At 40.5% G+C, this 22,834-nt stretch overlaps 1 protein-coding gene across 3 annotated transcripts; it reads right to left on the bottom strand.

Annotated features, from left to right (window-relative positions):
- LOC136288270 (DGAT1/2-independent enzyme synthesizing storage lipids-like) lies at positions 1 to 22,553 on the bottom strand. 3 transcript variants are annotated; one of them, XM_066181221.1, is made up of 7 exons: positions 22,535 to 22,553; positions 17,715 to 18,045; positions 15,163 to 15,327; positions 8,954 to 9,147; positions 6,745 to 6,805; positions 4,793 to 4,932; positions 1 to 2,777 (listed from the first exon to the last, which is right to left on the bottom strand). In XM_066181221.1, exons 2-7 carry the CDS (start codon positions 18,040 to 18,042, stop codon positions 2,673 to 2,675), a joined length of 993 nt encoding a protein of 330 aa, XP_066037318.1. In that variant the 5' UTR covers positions 18,043 to 18,045; positions 22,535 to 22,553; the 3' UTR covers positions 1 to 2,672. The 3 variants fall into 3 exon arrangements, with proteins under 3 accessions (XP_066037318.1, XP_066037310.1, XP_066037328.1); XM_066181213.1 differs by lacking the exon at positions 22,535 to 22,553 and adding an exon at positions 21,647 to 21,865; XM_066181231.1 differs by lacking the exon at positions 22,535 to 22,553 and adding an exon at positions 21,306 to 21,326.
- Positions 22,554 to 22,834: the final 281 nt, after the last annotated feature.

The raw sequence follows: 22,834 nt of genomic DNA, 5'->3' as shown, positions 1-22,834 counted from the left end.
CCAGTTGTCAATTTTATTCAAAAGGCGTCTTCTATATATTTTTAATATATAGAAATAAATATGAAAAGTCTATACAAATATGAACACTTAGAGAGTACCAACACTGCCCTTCATTTTTATACTGATCTTTCAATACTTAAAGGGACAAAATTGCAGCAAATAGCCCACATACTTAATAAAACAAATTTTACAAAATCTGATAACAATGTCTGTTTCATGTCTAAAGGAACCTTTTAGATTGAGCTTTCTTTTACATCTATGCAACCTCAACACAAAAGATGCTCAGCTGCCTTTGAGATGTTCGCTACATAGACTGATGTACATTTTTCTCAAGATGGACAGTAAAAAAAAGTCATACTTAAGTTATACTTCAATACAGGAATTTAGCATTATCACTTTTAATGACATGCTGTGTTAACAGTATTTTTGAAACACAGTCCAATAAATTAAAAGGAATAATCTTGCCTTCAAGTAAAACCCAAGTCATTTCAAAAACTTCAGACTGGGCATTTGCTTTTATATACCATGATTCTTCCCAAAGCTTTAAAAAATTTAACACCATGTAAAATATTTTTGGTATAAAATAATACCATAAAGTTGATGCCCTAAGTTTTAGCTTTCATATATTCCATATTCTATACTGCATTAGTATGTGACTCTGAACTTCATATAAAGTGTTAGCAAGTTCTCTTCACAGTTTAGTTAGACAAAACAATCCTTTTCTAGTCTGGGAACCAAGAACACCGTTGCAGCTTCAGGTCCAAAAAGTATAAATAACAGTGAATTGAGGAGAGAAATCTGGGAGGATGGGACTTCATAACCTGAAGCTGGAATTGGGCAATTGGCCCCAATATGCAAATGGACCAAAGCTTTAATTATAAGTGTGAAACGTCGTCGTGTCTGGTTGTCCATTCTTGGGTCCATTCTGGGTCCAACTTGGATACAGCCACAGACGGGCTCTTGTACTGCCCAAGGTGTATCCTTTGAAAGCCTTTTAATAAATACCTGCTTTATTCCTTTAACTCTGTCTAGCCTCTGTTCCAGGTAGCCTCTCTAGGCATCAAAGTAAGTAAGCCTTTTGCTTCTTGTAAACCACATTTGATAGACTATTTCCCATGAAGTGATATTTTTCTAATACAGGGCATCACCCACATGCACTTACACAATGTCACTAATTTACACATTTAAAAGAGCATAAAGCAAAGTATGTGCTTAAATGGTGAGAGGAATGACTACTATACCAGATACAACTGCTCCTTCAAATGCTGGTTATTTGTTGGGGGTTTTTTGGGGGGTGTATATTTTTTTTAAGAAAAGGTCAAACCTCAACAATATTGAAAGGCAACCACATCATACGGCAAAATCCTCTTTTGTCTTTTCTGAAGGAATTTATCCTTATCCCAGAACTAAAAAATTCCTAGATGTTAATTTAAGAACTGTAGATTGGAATTCCTGGAAATTAGAAGAAATATTTCAGATATTTCCTATTTGGACAATAAAACCATAGGCTTTAGCTAAGAAAAAATATAATAATATAATTTGCTGTAAGTGCACAAAAGCCTAAGCTTACAACTCTCTCCTGTTGATTCAACTGTTTTTCCTTAAGGAAAGTAAACAGAACTTCCCTCTCCTTCATTATTTAACTTACATAAATAACTGTTAGAAGAATATATTTAATAGTTTATCCACATACTAAATCTAAAGAGTATTTGGGAATGCCAATCCTGTTTTTCAAAAAAACTACTGCTTTTACAGCGCTGTAACAATTTTCTCTTTCCATCAAAAAACAGGTTTTTGAGCTCATGTTACTAAACAGTACTCCCATTTCTGATGTTTGAATGCTTGGCTCATTATTTCAAAAAAAAAAAAAACCAACTTGTAGATTAACTGAGAAATAAATGGGACAAGGCTCTACTCAAGGGAAGATATCCAATATGCCTTGGCTTGGAATAGCAGTTGTGTTGTAGGGTTCTCATTCATACCATTGGAGTGGTTTCCATAACAAACCTCCTTGGATCACTCTAGTTCTCCAATCAATTTTCACTACTCTGAACCCTTTCTGAGCTCATCCAGCAAAACTAAACACTTTGCAACACAGGTTTTGCAGGCATTGCTAGAGGTTCTTCAGGCCAAAAATGGTGAACTGTTTCCCAGGAGGGTGAGAGTAACAATGTTAGCAAAGTTTTCAAACATGTTGTAGGGCATTAATCTGGCCCATAGAACCTCCTTACACCGATGAGGGTCAAGACAATAAGACTCCAGCTCTGCAGAGGGTTTGACATTCAGGTTAGAGATCCATCCTGGTAGGGATGGGAGACAATGAAAGACCAAAAGGAAGACAGACCATACACATAAAGGCTTGAAGTATTATTTGGAAAAAAAGAACCCAAAACAAACCCAGAATCAACAACCCAAGGTAGCTGGTAGACACTTCCAAGGTAGGAATGCATTTATCAAAAATTAAACTTTGCCCCATTATGAATGAATTGAAGTTTGGGTTCCTGAGCTTGAAGGGGAAAGGGCAAGGGCAAGTGACCTGTATCTTAAATTATACAGCCATATCCTTAGGACAGTATTTAAAACCTATTGTTAGAAGAATGAATAATTTACAAATGTGACTTTAAGAATACTATAACTAAACAGTAGTTAGAGAAGTTTAAGTTCAGAAAACCTTAATCTTCTTTCTTTTGTGTTTGAAATCGTTCCATTAAAGCTCTAAATATATTTCCTGGAATTTTCTGATGTTTTTCTATGAGAACTTGGACTGCTGCTTTTGTCTGTAGGAAAAAGAGAAAAGATTTTGATCAGAAAACCTCATCTACATACTGCTCATATAATAACACAATTTCTAGGCTCTTTTTAATCCTTTCAAATACCACAGAACTATTGCAAGTTCAAAATACTGTTCTTCCATATTTAAGCCCACAGGATGTGATTGTGGCAACACTGTCATGAAACAGACCAACAAACTAGTATGTCTGATGTCTGGCAGCTGTGATGACAAGCTGTATTAGTAATACACAAGAGTCAAATGACTACAGAGTAAACTCAAGAAGAGACTTAGATCTATAAAACACGTTAAACACCTGCATGATGTACTGCAAGTCAAACTCCTGCCTGTGCCCACATTTGCATCAATAACACTCCTCCAGTGGGCATCAACTTTGATTCTACACATGCTCAGAAGCGGCACTGGAAACACCACTGTGTCTCAGCACATTTGACTTGTACAAAGTAATGCCCTCTGGACCCAAGGCCCCTAAAGGAACTGGTCCTGTGACACATGCTCACACCGCTTAGCTGCATGTGACAGCAGCCTTCACTTTCACTCACAAAACAAACAGGCCAAGGTATGCAACAGCAGTTACTCTTATTATATAAAAGCTCTATAAGGAACATTGAAAAGCATGGCAACATGCAAAAGCTGTGGTGAGAACACACTTCCTATTCTGCCTAGAGAAGCACAGGCTTGTGAATTCTTAAGGCCAGAAACAGAAGAACAGAGAATTATTTGCCTCTGTAAACCAGTGGACAGCAAGGGCAAAGGTTGATGGAACGTTGTTTGTTGGCACAAGCTCCCACTGTTTATTTGAAGTAAGTGATCAACTGTTAAGTCCTTGTAGAAGGACTTTATACATCTGGTCCTAAGTTACTCTACAGATCTAAAATTTGTATAAGGTAAAAAATTTGAGCTTTATTTTTTGCTCTGTATAATGGGATAATGAATACTGTGCCATAGCCTGAAACATGAGACACAACTTTAAAATCACTCTACCTAAATAGGATTCTAGAGAATTCACATTCTAGAGGCCTTATCTAGCAGAATCTGAACTAAAGTCAGAAGTAAGTGAGGGTTGGCATAAATGTAAGATGCCAATGCATGTTTGAAAGTAACTTAAACACATTCTCTGCTGAAAGCCAGCAGTTTTGTGGTCCTGTCAGAGTGACCCCACAAAAGAAACAACCAGTTTTCCATAACCAGGGTCTAGGATATTGCAGACAAACATTTTAAGAGTCTTTTTGCACAGATGTAATCATAGGGTAAACAGTCAAAGAGACAACTGAACTGCCACCTGCATGGTCAAGAAAAGTCTCTCAAGTTAAGTTTTCAGAATATTATAAATGACCATCTGTGGAGTCTTCAAAAATACCTATTTCAGCCCACTCCATCTCACTGCTCCACCACTTATCTGGTTTATGTCTTTGCACTGTGAATCTATTAATAAACGGAATGAACATAAGGACCTGAAAATCCTTTCTATAAAGCATCTAAATCTAAATTAGAGGAACATTTAGAAGTTAAATTGCTGGGTTAGAAGCTGGACAAAATGGAAAAACACAATGGAAAAAGCAGTGAAATTATTTACCTTTTTCTTTTAATGTATGTAATTCCAATAGTTTGTGAACATAGATTTGCTATGTTTGAAAGACTTCCTTAGTATCTTTCCGAAAACACCAGGAAGCAGAATGCTTCCTCCTGGGTGAAGTGCTTCTCTCTATCAACTGAGAGCTGTCTTATCTGACCAAACTTCTTCAGTCTTTAAAGCAAGTTGTTTCTCAAAGCAAATACAGGGTGCAATTAACTTTAAAAGACCTAGAGCATCTGCAAGTTGTAGTAATAAAAAGATAGTGTTTAAGAATGACATTCAGAGTTAGGCAAGTACAAAACTTACCATGATTCCACCAATTTCTATGACTGGTTCCTAGACAGAAATCACTTGACAAGACTTGGCAGTAGTTTTTATCAGAACATTCATTATTTTAAATTTACATATACAGATATCTATCTTACCTTTGCAGCTAGTTCCTCAGCAGTCATATTTGGATCATATGGAATGGGTTCTCCAATAAATGTACGTAGCTTGACAGGAAAGCCCCCGTACAGAGGTACTACTGGCAATCTAATACGTTCATATAGCGACCTAAGTATTTCTAATGTGAAAAAATGCAGTGGAAAGCAGGAGAAAGAAAGGTGGGGAAGGGACAAGGGGAGAGGGGGAGGGTAAAGGAGGGAAGAGAGAGAGAGAGAGAGAGAGAGAGACTGGGATTATTCTGTAAAGCTTTTTGTTCCCACTATGTCTTAACATTGAAACTGGCTTGCAAAGTAATCTAGCCCCCAACTTAGACCTTCAAACAATGTGTCATCTCAAGTGCTATCCTACCTTGACTTTCATTTCCTAAAAGCTGCATTAATGCTTATATCAGACTTATTTCTACCCTAACTTGGTGTGAAATCTTTCCTCCAAAGAGTAGCTGAAACCAGAAGAAAGAGGAGAGACATTCAATAGCTGCCTCTCTGGAGAGGGAGAGAATGCTAGGCAATATAGGTTACAGGTTCAGCTCATTTGACAGGTTAGCATTAGAAACTAGTATTGGAAAAATGAATGTTCAGTCCCACTGAGGTCTAGAGGATCACAAATAGCCTTATCTGCCTATAAGTCAGTCATGCTAATATACTGAATTGCTCTTTCAGATCACACGCACTGGTTGCAGTGAAACCATATAAAAAGAGAGAAAAAACAGGTATTTCAATCCACTCTAAGATGACACATTCCTCTCCACATGCCACCTTCTAAGCATTTATCCCAAATGTACCCAGAAGAAAGTCTTTGAAAAATGTGCACTAATATTATCTTTCTCAATTTCAAAAAAGAAACTCCCATTAACTGGGGTGCTGGCATAAGAAAATCCTTACTGATCAAGATGTGGAATTTTCTGTACACAACCTATAAAAACAAAGATAAAACTACTGAAACTGGAGTAACACCTCCAGTGATCAAGAAGTTACACTCCTCTGCTGTAGAATGCAAGTAGCATAAATCATTTTTGTTTCAATTTCCTCTGTTTGGGATTCTCCCGAACACAGCAACAATTAATTGCTGTTTATTTTTGTATAACATGACAAATGTGTGAATTATTCCAGCTTCTGCATCTGATGCCTTGGCTTTCTCCATGCAATATATAGCTCTTAAACGGAGGGGGAGAGAAACAGCACTGTGATGCCCTGCAGCCCTCTGGTGAAGGTGATGATGAGGCACTTGAGGCAGAACATGTGTTGTGGAGACTTGTTAAGGCCCCTCTGCTAGATAGTAACTAAGAGAATATAATAAAAGAGGGAGTTTAAGACTAGCAAATGAGCAAAGATGTGGGCATCTAATCATCCCAGACTCTTCAGCCAAAAAACCCATCTATTCATGTTCTGGCTGCAAGTTCCATAGAGATAAGGAAGGAGAGCTGCCAAATGCAAGGTTTTGTGAGGAACCACAAGCCTAGTGCAGAATAGAAAAGCAATTACAGATTAAATGTAGTTCAAACCATTCAAACTTTAAGTACAGGTAGAGGTGTAAGCAGAGAACTTTAGGAGAACAGGAATTACGTGTCAGTTGCAAACCTGTTTGCTTTGCTTCTTAACAGACAGCAGAAAACCTAGGGTTGGCCTAGCAGATGTAAGCAGAGAAAAAAGTGCTTTAAATCTTCCTGCCTTTTTCTAGCTCCTTTTTTCTTTATTTTACTGCTTGTGTAAAAGTACAAGAACATTTCCACTGTTAAGTGGAAAATAACTTAATGAGACAATATTACATCTAATGCTGATATTAAATCCTAAAAACACCTCTGAACTCTACCAGAGACCAAACATCAAGAAACAAGGCTGTGTTAAATCTCAGACTTATGAGGATTATTTCTACAGCGATAGGCTAAACACATATGGAAAAATAAACTACAGAAAAATAGAAAATATCTTACTTATTCCTCCTAATGTCCTAAAGCCTTCTCGAACATTTTGTGTAAACATAGGAATGATGGGCTAGGAGGGAAAAAAAATAATTAAGAATTCAAGGAAGATAGCACTATCTAAAAAACTTCTACCTCACTTAAACTCAACAGGAAAATTAATTTCAGAAGTGTTTATCACACAATGATATATAGAGAGCAAAACAAGTATTCTGAAGTTCTTCTATGACCTTCTGCCATGAGGTTTCAAACTGGAGAATACCACAAGATTTCAGTGAGTCACTGTTTCAGCAAGTCTATTTTCCTCTTAGAGCAGTCCAGAATTTCGGAACGTATGGAGCATTTAGGCATCCCTCCCCCGATCTAGCAAGTCACAGTTGTGACTTAAGTGTTTAAACCTCTTACCTAATTTGTAGTTATGCTCAAAGGGAAGGATTCACAGGATTGGGACACTAAACTTGTCTGATTTCTCTCTGCTATGCTGATGGTATTGCCTCACACTCGATGTGTCATATTCAATACACGTCCCTGCCTTATTTCTGATGATGAGTACTTGGAATGGTGTTGAGTATTTCAAGTTTTTATTGCTGTTTTTAAAATTGCAAACAGCTGTCAATATTTACAAGAACTATGAGGGGGCCAGTGACTATATAAAGTTTTTCAGTATCATTTTATACTATGTGCCCACTGTACACAGTATCATTAGAAATACAGAACTCTTCATGGGATTTTCATGAACTGAAATTCTTTTAAACTTTTTAAAGACGAGCACAGAGATGAGCTAGCACATGTAACTTTTCAGACACGCATCAAGTTCAGGGTTTTTTGAGAGGAAAAAAAAGTCTGTAAATAATTACAGAGAATAAAAAGAAGTGCAGCAGCCTAAACTGAATGCATACAAATGTCTTTATTCTAGAACAATCTTATTTGGAACATCTTACTCTTGACACAGAGGTAGAAATCTTTGTTTATATGACAGAAATTCAAAAAAATCTGCTGAAATAAGACAACTTCAACAAGTTGAAGGTCCCAGTTTTAGACACGTTTTTCTGATGTTTCAGACACATTTTTCTTTCCATGAGGAGTTCTGTTTAAGATTCAAGGTGACTTAAAAGTTCATCTTTAATCTAAATAAAGATGTTTTTTCCCACTTTCAGCCTGCCTCTGACACTCTTTCTATTTTACTGTCTCTCAGGGCTTTTTTTAGGGGGGTGAAGCTACAAGACCCTTGTGAGTGCATAAAGGGAACCAAAAACACATAAAATAAAATGCAACTATTACAATCATGGTTGAATCTCAAGTATGGCCTTTCACATGCTATTACATACAATACATTAGTAAAATCTAAACCTGTTGAAAATACATGTTTAAACAGTGCTATTTTCCTTGTGAGAAAAATGATGCACACTTGGGTCTTATAGATGTTCTATTTTTGTATAAAACACAGAGATTTAACTAGTCTGTCTCTGATGGCAACTAAATATAAAACTCCTGGTGTGAGACTTGCTTTTAAACTAGGTATATGCAGAACTATGGACATATGCACACATCTTCCAAGTACAAAACTAGAATGAGAGGGACTCTGAAATGATTACTAAAATAGATACAATTCAAATATATCACACAATGTTAGGCCTTAACAGTTGGTCCCCTATGAATAACTACCTGCCTGCTGACCAAGGCAAATGCTGGGACATTGTTCACGCCAGTGACCAGCCCTGAACATCCCTCACTACCATAAAATGCCAATATAGGATGAAGTGGCAGTCAGTCTATACCCTGGCGGATCACACCACACTTGACAGAAGAAACAGAAACATCGTTGGACTCCATGATCCTGATGGTCCCTCCCAACTCAAGATATCCCATGACTCTGATGTCAGGTTGTTTCCCAACCATGCTAGTCATGGAGGGCTAAGCCATCTCAATACTAACCAGGTGTGTAAAACCACACATGCTTATAAGGAGAAACTATCTTGTATTTCATCTCTTGCTCTTTTAAACTCTGTATTTCCTAACCACACTATTCTTAGCTGACTCTAAAGCCTTCTTATCTATCAAAAGCAACAAAAAGAGTCTTGAAATGTAGTTGTTAGAGCAAGTAGACCATACTCATGACGTCAGAAATCTAACATCAAATACATAATAATCAAAACAGCTTTTTCTGGAAGAAAGTAGTAATAACTTTCTTTGCTTCTCTTCCATGATGCACCATACTTACCACTTTTGCATCAATGGCCACCTGAGCAAAGCCCTTTCGATCACTCCATAAAATAGTATACATTTCATCACTGAAGAGTGCTTCCCGAACTCCCCCTGGGGCAATGGCTAACAGATGGCCACTCTGCAGAGTCCTGACACAAGCTTCTTTTGGTCCATGTAAAACTCCATGTACCTCAAGGAGTATTCTAAAACCTGTAGGGTAAGAAAATATTAATTCAGAAAATGTTAATTCATACTACCATTGAGTACAGATTCCCAGCACAGAACACTATGGCTAAAACTTAATTGTCTAATAAGCTGTGGCCCCAAATCCCTGAGAAGGACTGAAGCATGAAGTCCAAACTACAGATTTTGGGTTGGAAGTTGAAGATTTAGGGGTTTCAGTGGCTTTTTGTCACAGGAAAGTTAGGTGTTATCCCACAGCCATGATTAAACTGAAAATGAACTGTCAAGCACTCTGTGATATCTTTCATGTGTGCCTTCAAAGGAGTTGTTTGACTCAAGGGCACTAGCTCCTTGCTCAAGCTCTACTGTTCAAACATAGCATAGTCCAAAGAGAGAGCAACAAGAAGCAATACCAGGAAACTGTTGTGGTTCTCTTTTGTGAACTTTGCAAAGAACAGTCGTGTGCAAGAAGGAGAATGACGGAAAATGCATCACTCTCTGAATTATGGATCACTGCAGCAATTGACTGTGGTTCAGTCTGTGAGAACCTGGATGCCATTTCATACACAGAGGCATCTGGTAAGCCTCAATTGGGTACACTCACCTTCTGTTAATATTGTAACTGAAGTTTTTGACCTAAGATTACATAAACTCTTCATATCACCTTGAATTTGACTGTCATTCAGACTGTATTTTCTTCAAGAACACCAAAAATTTGCTACAAGCATCAAAAGGAACATATCTGATGAATTTAGACAACTATCCTATTGTTAAAGGACATAATTACCACAGACCTCTGCTTGCAAGAAATAAGTCCTGTTCAGTTGGTTCAATAGATTTTAAAATTATACAGTACTTATGAGTAGTGCAAACCAAAATGGTAACTTTGAATGACTAGGCAGTAAGGGAAACATTATTTCTGTTTCTTAAAGTTTCCCACTGAAGCAAAGAACATTATCAGCCACAGACAAAGAACTGATCTAGTCAAGTTTGCCTCCTAATAACAAATGAATAGCTGTGATTATAAACACATATTTGTTACATGTACACACATGCTAAAGGAGAGCCTAAACAAAGTTAAGAAGACAATCTGTCTTCTCTTACAGCTTGCATAAATGAAGGGCTTGGGAAGAAAAGCATGAGGCAACACATTATCAGTTTAGTCTTAACTAAACTCTGATCTTTAACTAGTCTTTGTAGCTGGTGTGAGCACAACTACTCCCAACTCATCTCTATACCCAATCCGGATCTGTCCGTACGCATGGCCACAGAACACAAGCTGCATTACACCTGTCTCATATTTCGCTGTGCCTGCCTCACACACTGCTGATGACACTCAGTCTTCATCTAGTAGCATTTGCATGGAGGAACACCTGAAATAGAATTTACCTAATTGAAATTCATTTCTTTCAGCCACTTTTTTTTGTGGGATTTTTCAATAACTGATTTTTACAATGCTTGACATTCCCAAACTAATTAAAGCTCTCTGGAATGTACCGGGTGGTAAAAAGCTGCCTGTCTCAGTCCTTTCTGTCAGTGAGCTCAGGAGACAGACAAAAAAAAGTAATGAGCAGGAAAAGAGACTCCAAGGAAGCAAAGACTGCGACAACACCGTTTCTGCATTGGACACACTGGGGAAGGGGTGAGGGGGTGTGTGACAAAGGAACACCATGAGTCTGCCCAGTTCATATATCAGTAAAAAAAAGGATAGAATATTGACAGAATACAAACATAAAAAATGCACCACAGAATAGTAGTCCAGGGAGGTTTCAAGTCTTCACAAAATTTCTCAGCTGTATTTCCTCCCTTGACTTTGAGTATCAACTTTACATTCTGAGCTGTACTTCACAGCCTTGCTAGCAGATCACACATTACTATTGATATCTCTGCTTTAGTACCAAAGAAGAACCTGGCTCCCTTAAAGCAGCTGAGAAACAGAATCTGACACAATGGCCCTGAAAGGACAGCCAGGGTACCTGTGTCCAAGGCAAAGGTCACCACAAAGTTAGAAGAAACACTGGGGTAGTACCAGGTAGCACTGCATGGAAGGGACCAAGAATCTGGTTTTCCATTTTAAACTACAAAACAACTCTCAAAATTATCTAAACACAAATTTTTCAGCCATTCAGAACATGTTGTTACAGACACCAAGAAGTTCAAACCTAATCTTATTCCACAGTTCAACCTGAACTCTGTCTTTTGCCCCAATATACTCTTCTCCTATTTTCCACAAGACTGTGTTGGCAGAAATGTTTGAAAACCCTTTGGAGACTACCCACTAATGCATGTAACACCACTCTCAACTTGTGCATTTTTCTATCTTTGCCCCAGTGACCGTAACATCAGGTCTTGTCAGCTACCGTGTAACAGGATGGCAAGGTTGTCATCATCTTCCCATGGTTGACCTTTAGGACCCCAGACCGAGAGGAACCATTTAGACCATTGAATCCAACTTTCCACAGTTGTAGATAATCACACATATATATCTGCACACCATCTAGTCCACAAGATACTCTGCAACACCTTGTGGGTGTAACAGACAAGAAGCTAAAGCTCCTTTCCTCTGGAACATTGCAGGAAAGGGACTGTCTTAGTTACCTAAAATAGCAGGCAACCTTTTAAAGAGGGCTCCCAGATGACTTTAGGAAGCAAAAATGGCCCATACTATAGCAGTGGATGACGAAGAAGAACACAAGTGAAATCTCAGTCCTCTCTGATACTTTGGGAAAAGGCTTTCTACTAAACTTAGAGAAGTCAACGTATTTCTGAGCACTACACAGCTAAGACTCTAAAGGAACCAGAAAGCTGGAATATTGGATTTGTTTTTCCCTGTGGCAAACCTCTAGTTATAAAAGAAAGAAAAAAAGAATTCACATGACTCTATTTCACATCCTTTCCCTCCAAAATGCAAGAAAAGCATGCTTAATACTCACACAATTCTGACACATCCATGTGTGTCTAACAGACTACCCAAACACACCACCACCCCTTCCCATTCCCCCTGAACACAGTAACTTTTGGTTAAAACATCTTCTGAAAAGGCATCTAATTTAATGTGAATACTTAATCAAGATCAGACAGCCTTAGTATTAGGATAAAATTATGCAGTCTTTCTGGTTTCATTCACAAGAGAAGCAGCATCTACCTGAGTTGCCAGTCATAGATTACTGGTCACATTTTGAAACAATCCACAATATTTTCTGGGCTCTTTGGACTCGTCTCCCTGAACAGCCTTAAATCCTTCACAGAAACAGAGAATTATGTAGATTCTGGAAGTTCTAGTTCTGGTTCTGGTGAGGGGCTTGGAACACAAGCCCTATGAGGAACAGCTGAGGGAGCTGGGGTTGTTCAGCCTGGAGAAAAGGAGACTCAGAGGTGACCTTATCACCCTCTACAATTTCCTGAAAGGTGGCTGTAGTCAGGTGGGGGTTGATCTCTTTCTCCAGGCAGCAACTGACAGAACGAGAGGACGCAGTCTCAAGCTGCGCCAAGGGAAATGTAGGTTGGATGTTAGGAAAAAGTTTTTTTATGAAAGAGTGATAAAGTACTGTTGTAATTCTCTGGGGAATGGTTTTTCCCCTAAGACCCCTAATGCCTGAAACCATATGGTTTGACCTTTCCTTCCTTTCTTGACCTAATTGGCTGAGTGCCAGCCATCCTCCCAGAGTGGGAGACTAGATAAGACCTCTGCACTTCCTTGTTCTCTCTCTTGGACCCTGGAACTCTTTGAGAATAAACGCCTTGGAATAATCCTGGGGTAAGAACCTCTTTTGGAATCTTTTGTCCCGTCCCTCTGAGACATCCCTCCAAAGCCTCTCAATAGCTAGTCCCAGGGGGGAGCTGCGGGGAAATATTTCAAAGTACTGGAATGGCCTGCCCGGGGAGGTGGTGGAGTCACCATCCCTGGATGTGCTCAAAATAAGACTGAATGTGGCACATGGTGCCATGGTTTAGTTGAGGTGTTAGGGCATGGGTTGGACTTGATGATCTTGAAGGTCTCTTCCCGCCTAATCATCCTGTGATTCTGTTCTGGAGGTCATCTAGTCCAGCCTCCCAGTCAAATCAGATCAGGCTATTCAGAGCCTCACCCAGCGGAGTTTTGAAAGTCTGCAGGGATGAAGATTCCCAACTTGCCTAAGCAATCTGTTCAGGTCTCTGATCCCTCTCATGGTAAAATACCTTTCCACATGTCTAATCAAAATTACCTGTGTTGCAACTTGTCTCTGTTACTTCTCAATCTATCACGGTGCACCTGCGAGAAGAGTCTGACTCCCTCTTCTTCTCACCCTCCCACTAGGTTGCTGAAGACAGCAATAGTATGTTTCCCCACCCTTATCTGGTACAGACCAAACAAATCCAGTTCTCTCAACCTCTGTACACTGTGTGCCCCAGACCAAAACTGGACACCATATCAGGGGATGTGCTTGTACAGAAGCCCTGCCAAGGGAAAAAAAACCTCTTCACTCAAGCCAGTGGCTACTACATTCATGCTAAAAAAACCTCACTGTGCAGTTTCTCTTCTTTGCTGTAAGGGCACACTGCTGGCTCACATCCAACTTGTTGACCACTAGAATCCTAAGACCTTTCCTGCAAAGCCCCCTTTATCCAGAGAACCGTTGCACAGAATTGCTCCATCCCAGACGCACAGCTCTACATTTGCTTTTGCTGAACTTCGTATTTCTGCCAGTTGAATTCCATGAAGTCACTCTGAGAACAAGCTTCAATGCTCAGTATATCAGTAGCTCCCCCAGCTTGGTATCACCAGTAAATCTCCTGTGCATGCTGCATCCCCTCATCCAGAGGAACTATAAAAACACTAAGTAGCAGTGGTCTCAGTATCAATCCCTGAGGAATGCCTGTAGCTGTTAGCTAGATGTTGTACTGCTGAAACCAGTTCTTCAAGATTAGCCATTCAGCAAGACGTTTCTCAATGCTACTGAACAATATTGGTGGACTCATAAGTATATTCACACTTAGAGCCTTATTTTAAAGCAGAAAAGGAGTAAAATGTAATGCCCCATTTGATAAACAACTGTGCCTATACAGATACACTATGGAGCCAAATCTGCACCATGAAGTAGGTTATATTAGTCATCTGTATGCAAAAGATTTGATAACCACTGACAAATGAATCTGTTGGCAAAAGCAGTTGGAGAGGCAAAGCCATACTGTGATCAGTATGAAAATGCTCTTTTCAGAGACTAAAGCTGAATAAATCTATACCAACAAAAAGACAGTTTTCTTACATGAGTTGGTTCCACTAAAAGGACCAGTACACTACAGGATGCTCCTTGTAATTCATTTTGTGACTTGACAAGACTTTAATCACAAACCAAATTCGGGAAACAAAGTAGAACAAAGTTTTTCACACAGACAAAAAAAAAAAAAAAACTCTCACATAATTAATTTCAGCAGTTGGCAGTGCATTTCACTAGGCAATCCAGCCAAAATTTTGCTCTAAACATATTTTTCATTTTCTATCCTCTTCACCTCACGTTTCACACAAACATGCTGAACACTTGCCAGCTTTCCTCCAAAACAGATTCTACTCGAAACACTCTTCCTGGGGACAGATTCCACTGCCCACCATCCTCAACTGGATAAGAGTTGGATGGGATAAGAAAATACATTGTCCTCCAGACTAATATTCTTAACTTATAGGGCATTTGTTCCAAACAGTTTAATTCTTAATCAGCTCACACCACTCATTCTACCTATATTAATGAAAAAGAAACGTCTTATTGAAATCTTTGCTAATGATTAAAACAGAGAACACTGCTTCTCCTATGATCTCGTTCTCTTTGTTTCTGAACACTCTAGAGTCATTGGAAGGTGTTGCCCAAACAGGACTTTGTCCCATCCTTGCATGGGCCAGTCTCATTCTTGTTTGTAAAGAACATGCCCTTTTTCAAAACTTTCACTAAATTTGCTTGAATGTCTGTTCTGAAAGCTGTGTTCCTTCCACATGATTTTTATTAATTACACAATTAAAAAATTAAAATAAGGATTCCAAAACTGTTTGTTTATAATGAAGTATGTTACCTGGTAATCTAAAGACAAAATGATCAGCTACTACTCTGCAGCGCCTCTTCTTCATTATATGAAGTCTGGCTGAGAAATAGATAAAGTCAACGGGAGTAGCTCCATGATAAAACACAACAAGTCCTGGTCCTTCAGGAATATTTTCAACACCATGAAGCTCATAACCTGTTAGGAGTTAAAAATATAACAGATGTTGAATCTTTATACAACTCTACCCCAAAGAAACTAACTTGTAGCAAGCTGACAAACTGAAACCCACATGGATTGTGAAGTGGTAAGAGCAAAGTGACCAATAATAAGAGGTAACTTGCAGCATCTACAGGAAATTTAAGTTGCTTCAGAGAGAATATAAGTTTCATTTAAGGCACCACACTTTGAGAAAGAGCAAAAAAACCCCAACATTAAAACAAAACACCCAGTCTCACTATCTCGAACTGTATAATTTATCCTTCTTTCTTCAGTTCACTGTTTTCAAGGCTGGAAAGTCATCTGAATCAATCATTCAAGAGAAATCCAAATACAGATTGGAGTCATGAAACAACTATTTCAAGCTATTATTAACCTTCCAAAGTTCATTGCCACCAGTGACTGTTTTAGAAGATTTGACATGACAGCACCCATTTTTAAGTCTCCTTTTACTTCAGGATATGAAGCTTGTCTTTGCTACTTCACTCCAAGTTATACCTTTTCCAGATTTCCATCACTATATACTAAAAGCTAGTTGGGACTATATATGTCTAGCTGAAAAATACATAAACATACATAAGATTCTTCCTGATCTCACATTTCTATTCAAGTTACAGTGCAGAATATATTTAATTAACACAAAATGCCAAAATGAATGCGTATAGAACACATTCAGCTAACACCCAATAGTCCTGTTACAGTATCTTTTTTAAAATAAAATAAGCAAAAAAGAAAACACCCAAATCCCCCCCCTCCCAACCAAACCCTGTCACTTCTTCCAAAGTTAATCAGGTCTGCAATTCCTATTCCATCAATTTAATTCTGAAGGTACTCTGCGCTTTTCTCCCTCTATCTTACTTTCTACACCTGTGGAGCTGCAACACATTGCAAGTGTATCATCTGTCCCACCCCCAGGAACCACTAACTGTGCTCCATGCCAGCCAACTAACACGCACAGCACTGGCATAACACATGTAAAGTTACAGGTATCAATCACCAGGTTTGGGGGTTGGTTTGGGGCTTTTGTTGTTGTGGGGTTGGTTTTTTTCTTTTTTTCTTTTTCTTTTTTTTTTTTTTTTTTTTTTTTTTTTTATTCTGTTAGATTTCAGGAGGAAAAGTTCTTCTTATGATACCCTGATGAATCAAGTGGGGAAAAAAACCTGGAAAACATATCATTCTTTATCAAGACAAGTGTATAGATAAGAGGGAAGCAGCTGGTAGGGCAGAAAAAAGTCACAGCTGTCAATGAGGGACCGGGTAAGAATCTTCTTGCACAAATAAAATGTCAGACCTTATAAAAAGAAAAAGTTACTAAGGATTAAAAGAGCCAAGGCCTTAAAAATAATTTTCTTGGGGGGAAAAAAGTAAATAGCTTTTTATTGTGAAGTGAGCATTTTAAGGTCTTTGAGGTAGCTGTTGATTTTGATGTAGTGTACTTTCCCAGATTTGAAAGTTACATCTTAGTCTTACAAAGCCAATCTGATACAGCTGCTGCACCATCTGGTTATCAATGCCTTCAAAATCCACTTCCCTTTGACTAGAGAACAAATAGAGATGATTTTCAAGAAGGATTTATACTATATGTAAATTGCTCTTAAGTATCTCTTTCTCCTTTAGCTGCATCTAGACTGAATGGCTCTGAAAGAGACTTATGATTTCCTTAGAGAGAAACGCCAAATCATTTATTAAGTCTGTCTTTATAAAGAAATAATAGCAGAAGGACAAAGAACAAGGCCCTTAGTTTTGACATTCTAGTAGAAAAAGTAAAAGACAAGTAAAAAAGTAGGGTTCTGTAACAGTGTTAGGCTCTGAAGTTAATTTCAAAAAGTAACTAAGTGCTCCTTTTAGCCATTATTTGGCATTTTATATAAGACTGGTTCAGTGCAATTAAATTACACTAAACATGTGCTGGCTGACATACTAGCTTTCAGAGAACTGGCATTTATATATTGACCTTCATAAATTGACCCTGAAACGATACAGGTAATTGATCTAGTTTTTAACACAACAGACATTTCATGTCTTCTTCAAATGAGGAAATCCAGAAATTGTTATAAAAAGAAAAAAAAAAAAAAAAAAAGGGGAAAAAAGGCAGTTTAAAAAGTTGGGCATATATCTAACCAGAACAGAGATCTCATTTTATAGCAGCAAAGGAATAAATGCATTAAGACAAAAAACTTACATGCAAAAACATCTCAATGCCTTTTGTCTCAAGCACCACTGACAGTCACTCATAAAACAGACAAAAACCTGGCCTGAACTGGCATGTACCAGCAGCAATGATCAGGCCTATACTGATAAGCTTGAAAGCTAAACGAGGAATAAGGGCTTCAGAAGTTTTTAATGTAAGGTTAGATCTCACTTACCATGCCATATTCTTCCATGCCCATCCCATAAGGTTGCCAATACTTCTCTTGCACCTATCCAAGCATCATGGGAATAAGCTTCCTTTATTTCATTCTTCCTTTGATAAATATGAAGCCAGAGAATGGAAACATACAAGAGAATGACAATAACTCCTGGAAGTACGAAGACTACTACAAGTGGAAAAAGCAACCATAAAATGTAGAATGCATAACTCAGATAATCTCCAATATCCTCCACACCAGTCCATTCTTCCAGAATGTAAGTCAGGCAAGTTAAGTAGGACATAGATGTCGGTCCTGCAGTACAGGATTCATTTCCACCTGTCATCTCCTGTTTAAAATAAAATTTTAGAAAAATACATTACTAAATCTTCCAAAAAGATAGATCTGCCTACACTGTTAAATCATAGAATAAACCTCTCTGATGCATTTTATTTATATACCATCTACCTACTTCCCAGCAGCACCTATTAGAAACATAACAGTTCACACAGCAAAACTTTTACTTGATCTTTACAATCCTTTTCTTTTGTGTACTGGAAATGCTAACAATTCTAATGGAGAAAGACGGTGCAGTTGCTTAATTTCAGACTAGGATTTTATCTCATTGCAAACTGTTCAACTTGCCCAGACCCAGAACATTTATACTGTTACCAATACCAATTAATACCGAATTTCTGAATTTCAGAAAGCTGTATTGATTAGTCTGATTTATTGTTACAATAAAATAAAACCATCTCTCAAGCACTAACTACAACAGGAAACAGCACAATCTCAAATCCAGTGCTTTAAGGAAAACCTACCAAACACTTCCACTCACTACAACCATAGGATGACTCAGGAAGAAGACTCTCTCAAATAAGAAAGCCTCAGCCCTGGAAAGCCCTTTATTTGTACCCAGAAATTTACTGATAGCAAAATGTCAAAACCGAGAGCACAACACTGAGAGGCCGCAGAAAGGACGAGGAAAAAAGATCACCAAAAAAAAACTCTTCAGAGTTTTAACTGCTCTGGCTTTACTGTGACTATGTATAAGAATCTCTCCACTCCAGTGCCAGCTCCTAAAGAGTTACCAGCCCACAGAAGTCAAGCTTGCAATTTCAGGCTTATTATAACTCTGGAGCAACACTTTTTTTCTTCGTTTTGTACAATTTAGGGGACAACTTGCTATTCACTTCACCTCCCAAACACAGGACAACCTGAATGTTTTGCTATTTTAGCTACAGTGCTTGAAGAGCAAACCTAATACCTCTGGGTACAAAAATTATTCTCGGCTAGAAAAAAATGGTTGGTCAATATTCCAAGTTCTGCTAGTCAAGACCAAGAAAAAAAAAAAAAGTTGCAACTGTAAAACAGACTTGTAGAGAGAAATGGATTAAGAACAGCATTTCTAAGAATGAAAAGAATCTAAGCTTGAAGTTGCTGTGTTTTTTTAGAGTGTGACTTAGAGCAGGTAGGACTGCAAAGCTCCTATGCCTAGACAGACATGTACATCTATCATTCTTTTACTCTTCCTCTGTTTTTGCAAGAAACAAGAGACTGAAATACAGAAGATAATATTGCTTTCAGAACACCTGTGACAACAAAAATTACAAAGCAGATCAATTTTACTCCACATTTGCTAAGGGGCATTGAAACATACAAGAGCAGAACTCATTTATAAACTCACTTATTTTCCTATCTCAATTTTTCCTCACATTCTGACAGAGCAAGGATGTCCCTTTGCCTTTGGTTTTGGAAATAGGCCTTTACCCACATTACTCAAGACAACTTCTATTAATGAGAAGAAAGCTGATCTTTGCTCCCAAAGTCCATGCCTGTTCCAGACTAATTCAGGCACACAACATTTAGCTCCTCAGCATGTTCTTGAGGACAGTGTGATGGGCAGCTGACTTATAAGCACATAGCATTAGTGTTTATGAAGTGCCTTTCACTGTCTCTTCATGCACTTAATTCACCCGTATGAATTAAGGGGGAAAGGATGGGAGAGAGAGTATGTGGGAGAGCAACTCTTTTTCATTCCAGTTGCCAGAGCCGAACTCCAGAACCTGTCAGGCAGCAAACACCCACAGCAAGTAAAAGAAACACATCTTGTGAGACCAAGCAAGATTTAGGATTAGCATTCAACACCACAATATTTACCAGATTGTTTTGCCTGGACTTCTCCAGTGGCTCCACCTACTACCTAGAGAACAATATGGAGCGTGGGTTATGGCACAGAAGCATTTTTTCAGAACTGAGAGGTGATTATGTAGCTTAAAAGAATACTTATAGCTATACTCTCCCACTTATTATATATTTTTAATTGTTTATAGCTTTCCCCAAACCCCAAATCCTCCATCAAGTAAATTTAAAGTCCTGTTCACACATGTCAGTCTTGCCTGTAACGTTCAATGCAATACCTCAAATGTAATCACCACAGTTTTTAAGGCTTACTTGCATATCTGTGAACTAACCTGCAACAGAAATTAAGGTCTAACATCTTCTGTGCTACCAGCCACAGAGGTAAAAGCTAAAGTACTGCCTTCCCTTAGGAACAATCAACTCTACCCTGAACAATGCTGCTTCCTCATTTTGAAGAGTATCACAGGATAATTTATATCAGAATTTACACTGTCCAACCTCTTCCTAACTAACCAGTTAAATCAGGTTGTTCAATCACATACTACAGTCCAGTCTGTAGTATTTCCATGGATAGAGATCCCGAAGCTTCTTCAGGCCCCTAATCCAGTGCTTGAATACCTTGATGGTGCAAATGTTTTTCTTTATTCTAGTTCTAGTTGCCCTTACTACGCATTGTGTCTCTTGCCTCCTGTACCTTTGCTGTGAAGATTCTACTTCTCCCTCTATATTCACTCATTAAGAGCAGCAGTAAGGTCATCACTGTGTGGATACAATGGCAGTGAAGGGAAGAAGGCAGATTATGATCAAAAAAAGCCCAGGAGTTCCACATTGAACACCGATTCAACACAGCTCTTAAGTGCTACTAACAGATAACGACACTGGTCTGTTCCAACTCGCTGTTGAGCAGCTCGAAATACACATTTTTAAAGTTCTAACTTGCTAATGCATCAGCTTACATTTTTCACTAAGTTCACAAGGACGCAATTTCTCATTTGACTAATGACAGTGTACACCGGCTTACGCTTACACTTCAGGCTTTATGATGTGGAAACAAGGCTAACACACAATTCCCCTCACTGACTTCTAGCACATGACCCAGAAAAGTCCTTAACTAAACTACAAGGAGGCCTTCAGCTGCAGTCCGCAAATGCTGGGATCACTGAGACCCTAGTGACCACGACAGAAGGAGCGATTACGGACAGCAACACACTCTGCTGTAAACGACACACAGCACGGTTTCAGCATGCATATGCAATGCGTAAGTGAAACCTCTGGAGGACATCCCAGTGCTTCCAAACTGGAAAGACACTGCAAAGCAGCAGCTACGCCGTCCCTGCCCACAAAAACACACGGCCACGGGGGGCGTTTCTACCACCATTAACACTGCCATCGCAAGCACACACACACACACAAAAGCCCAAATAAACGGAAAAAATCAGAAGACCCTGATAATCCTGCTAATGTCACCTGCGACAGGAGAGACTCTAGAATTTAGAGGGTGGTTTAGCGCTTGTTTTGGCACAAGAAGTGGGCTGGCTTCTGCGCCGGCCGGTCAGGGGTCCCTCCTGCAGGCGGATGGAGGGGCTCGAGGCTCGCTTTCCTGACAAGGACACGGCCCCGGCCCAGCCCCGGCTGCCCCCACGGTTCCCATGGCGCTCCGCCCGCAGCCTCTGTGATTAAAGCAGGCCTCGAGCTCGGCGGTGATAGAGGCCACCGCGGCAGGTCACCTCCCGCCCCGGCACCTGCGGGGTGGCGGCGGGGCCAGCCCCAGGCCAGGCCCCTCCACCCGCCCGGCAGCGCCCGCTCACCTTGCCCTGGCGGCGGCGGGTCCGGCTCCAGCCCCGCGTCCCTGCCGGGGCCCGGTTTTACTCTCCGCCCGCCGCCCCCGCGGAGGCCGGGTGCCCGCGGGGTGGCCGGGCCGGGGCGGCTCCCGGCGGCGGGGCGAGGGCGGCCGGGCGAGCTCCCTGCGGAGCGGGGGCGCGCAGGCGAGCGGGGAACTCCGCGCCGCCGGGGCGCGGCAGCCGCCCGGACCCGCGACCGGCGCGCACCGCCCGCCGCTTCCGCCGCGGCGGCAGGGGGCTGGGCGCCGCCAGGGGGCGCGCGTTCCTCACGAGCGGGAGGGGCGGGCAGGGTGGAGGGCGCCGCCTGGCGGCGCGGGCGGGCAGGGGGGAGCCCTGAACCGCAGAATTCCAGAGGGGATTGGGCTGGAAAAGACCTCCGAGATCATGGAGACCAACCTAGGGCCGAACGCCACCGTGACAACTGGACCACGGCACTGAGTGCCGCGTCCAGCCTTTCCTTAAACACCTCCAGGGACTCCACCACCCCCTGGGCAGCCCATTCCAATGGCTAATCTGTGAAGAAATCCCTCCTCATGTCCAGCCTAAACCTCCTCTGGTGCAGCTTGAGACTGTGCCCTCTCATACTGTCCCTGGTTGCCTGGGGGAAGAGGCCGAACCCCAAGGGGCTGCGACCTCCTCTCAGGGAGTTGCAGAGAGTGATAAGGCCACCCCTGAGCCTCCATTTCTGCAGATTAAACATCCCCCAGCACCAAGCTCCCACTGTTCACCCTCCTGCCTAGAGCACTGCGTACCTCCCATCCGCCCCTTCCCCGGGACCTGCCAGGGGGGTGCAATCCTCCTCCTCCTCCTCCTCCTCCAACCCCGCGGCTGTTGCCGCAGCAGCAGGAGCCATACCTGGTACCCACTGCAGTACGTCAGACCTCCAGACACCTCGTGGTTCCGACACGGCATTCACGCTGCTGTTAAGGCATTCCTGACTGCCCGACAGCTGTGGATGTAATCCCTGGATTTACACATATTAAAAAAAAAAAAAAAAAAAAAAAAATTTACAAATAAAAATCAGTCAAAGAAGTAAGTAGTGTTCCAGTGACACCGGGTGCAGCTCCAAACACATGGGTATTGATGCAGTACCCTACCTGCTAGGATGACATGGAACACTGCCATGGCTGCGCCCTCAGCCCTCGGTGGGATGAA

This window comes from Chamaea fasciata, unplaced genomic scaffold, assembly GCF_029207755.1.
Source record: "Chamaea fasciata isolate MVZ Bird 193981 ecotype frontalis unplaced genomic scaffold, bChaFas1.0.hap1 SCAF_1, whole genome shotgun sequence".
NCBI lineage: Eukaryota > Metazoa > Chordata > Aves > Passeriformes > Sylviidae > Chamaea > Chamaea fasciata.
Note: the sequence above shows the minus strand (reverse complement) of the source record. Positions and strands in the feature narration are given on the sequence as shown.

What these genes read in the sequence shown, in the direction of transcription:
- LOC136288270 (XM_066181221.1), bottom strand. Translation starts at nt 18,042, where the DNA reads ATGACAGGTGGAAATGAATCCTGTACTGCAGGACCGACATCTATGTCC. An exon ending in GCATGGAAGAATATGGCATG is followed by an intron (nt 15,328 to 17,714) that starts GTAAGTGAGATC and finishes AACTCCTAACAG; the next exon opens with GTTATGAGCTTCATGGTGTT. An exon ending in CTGAGGAACTAGCTGCAAAG is followed by an intron (nt 2,778 to 4,792) that starts GTAAGATAGATA and finishes TTTTTCCTACAG; the next exon opens with ACAAAAGCAGCAGTCCAAGT.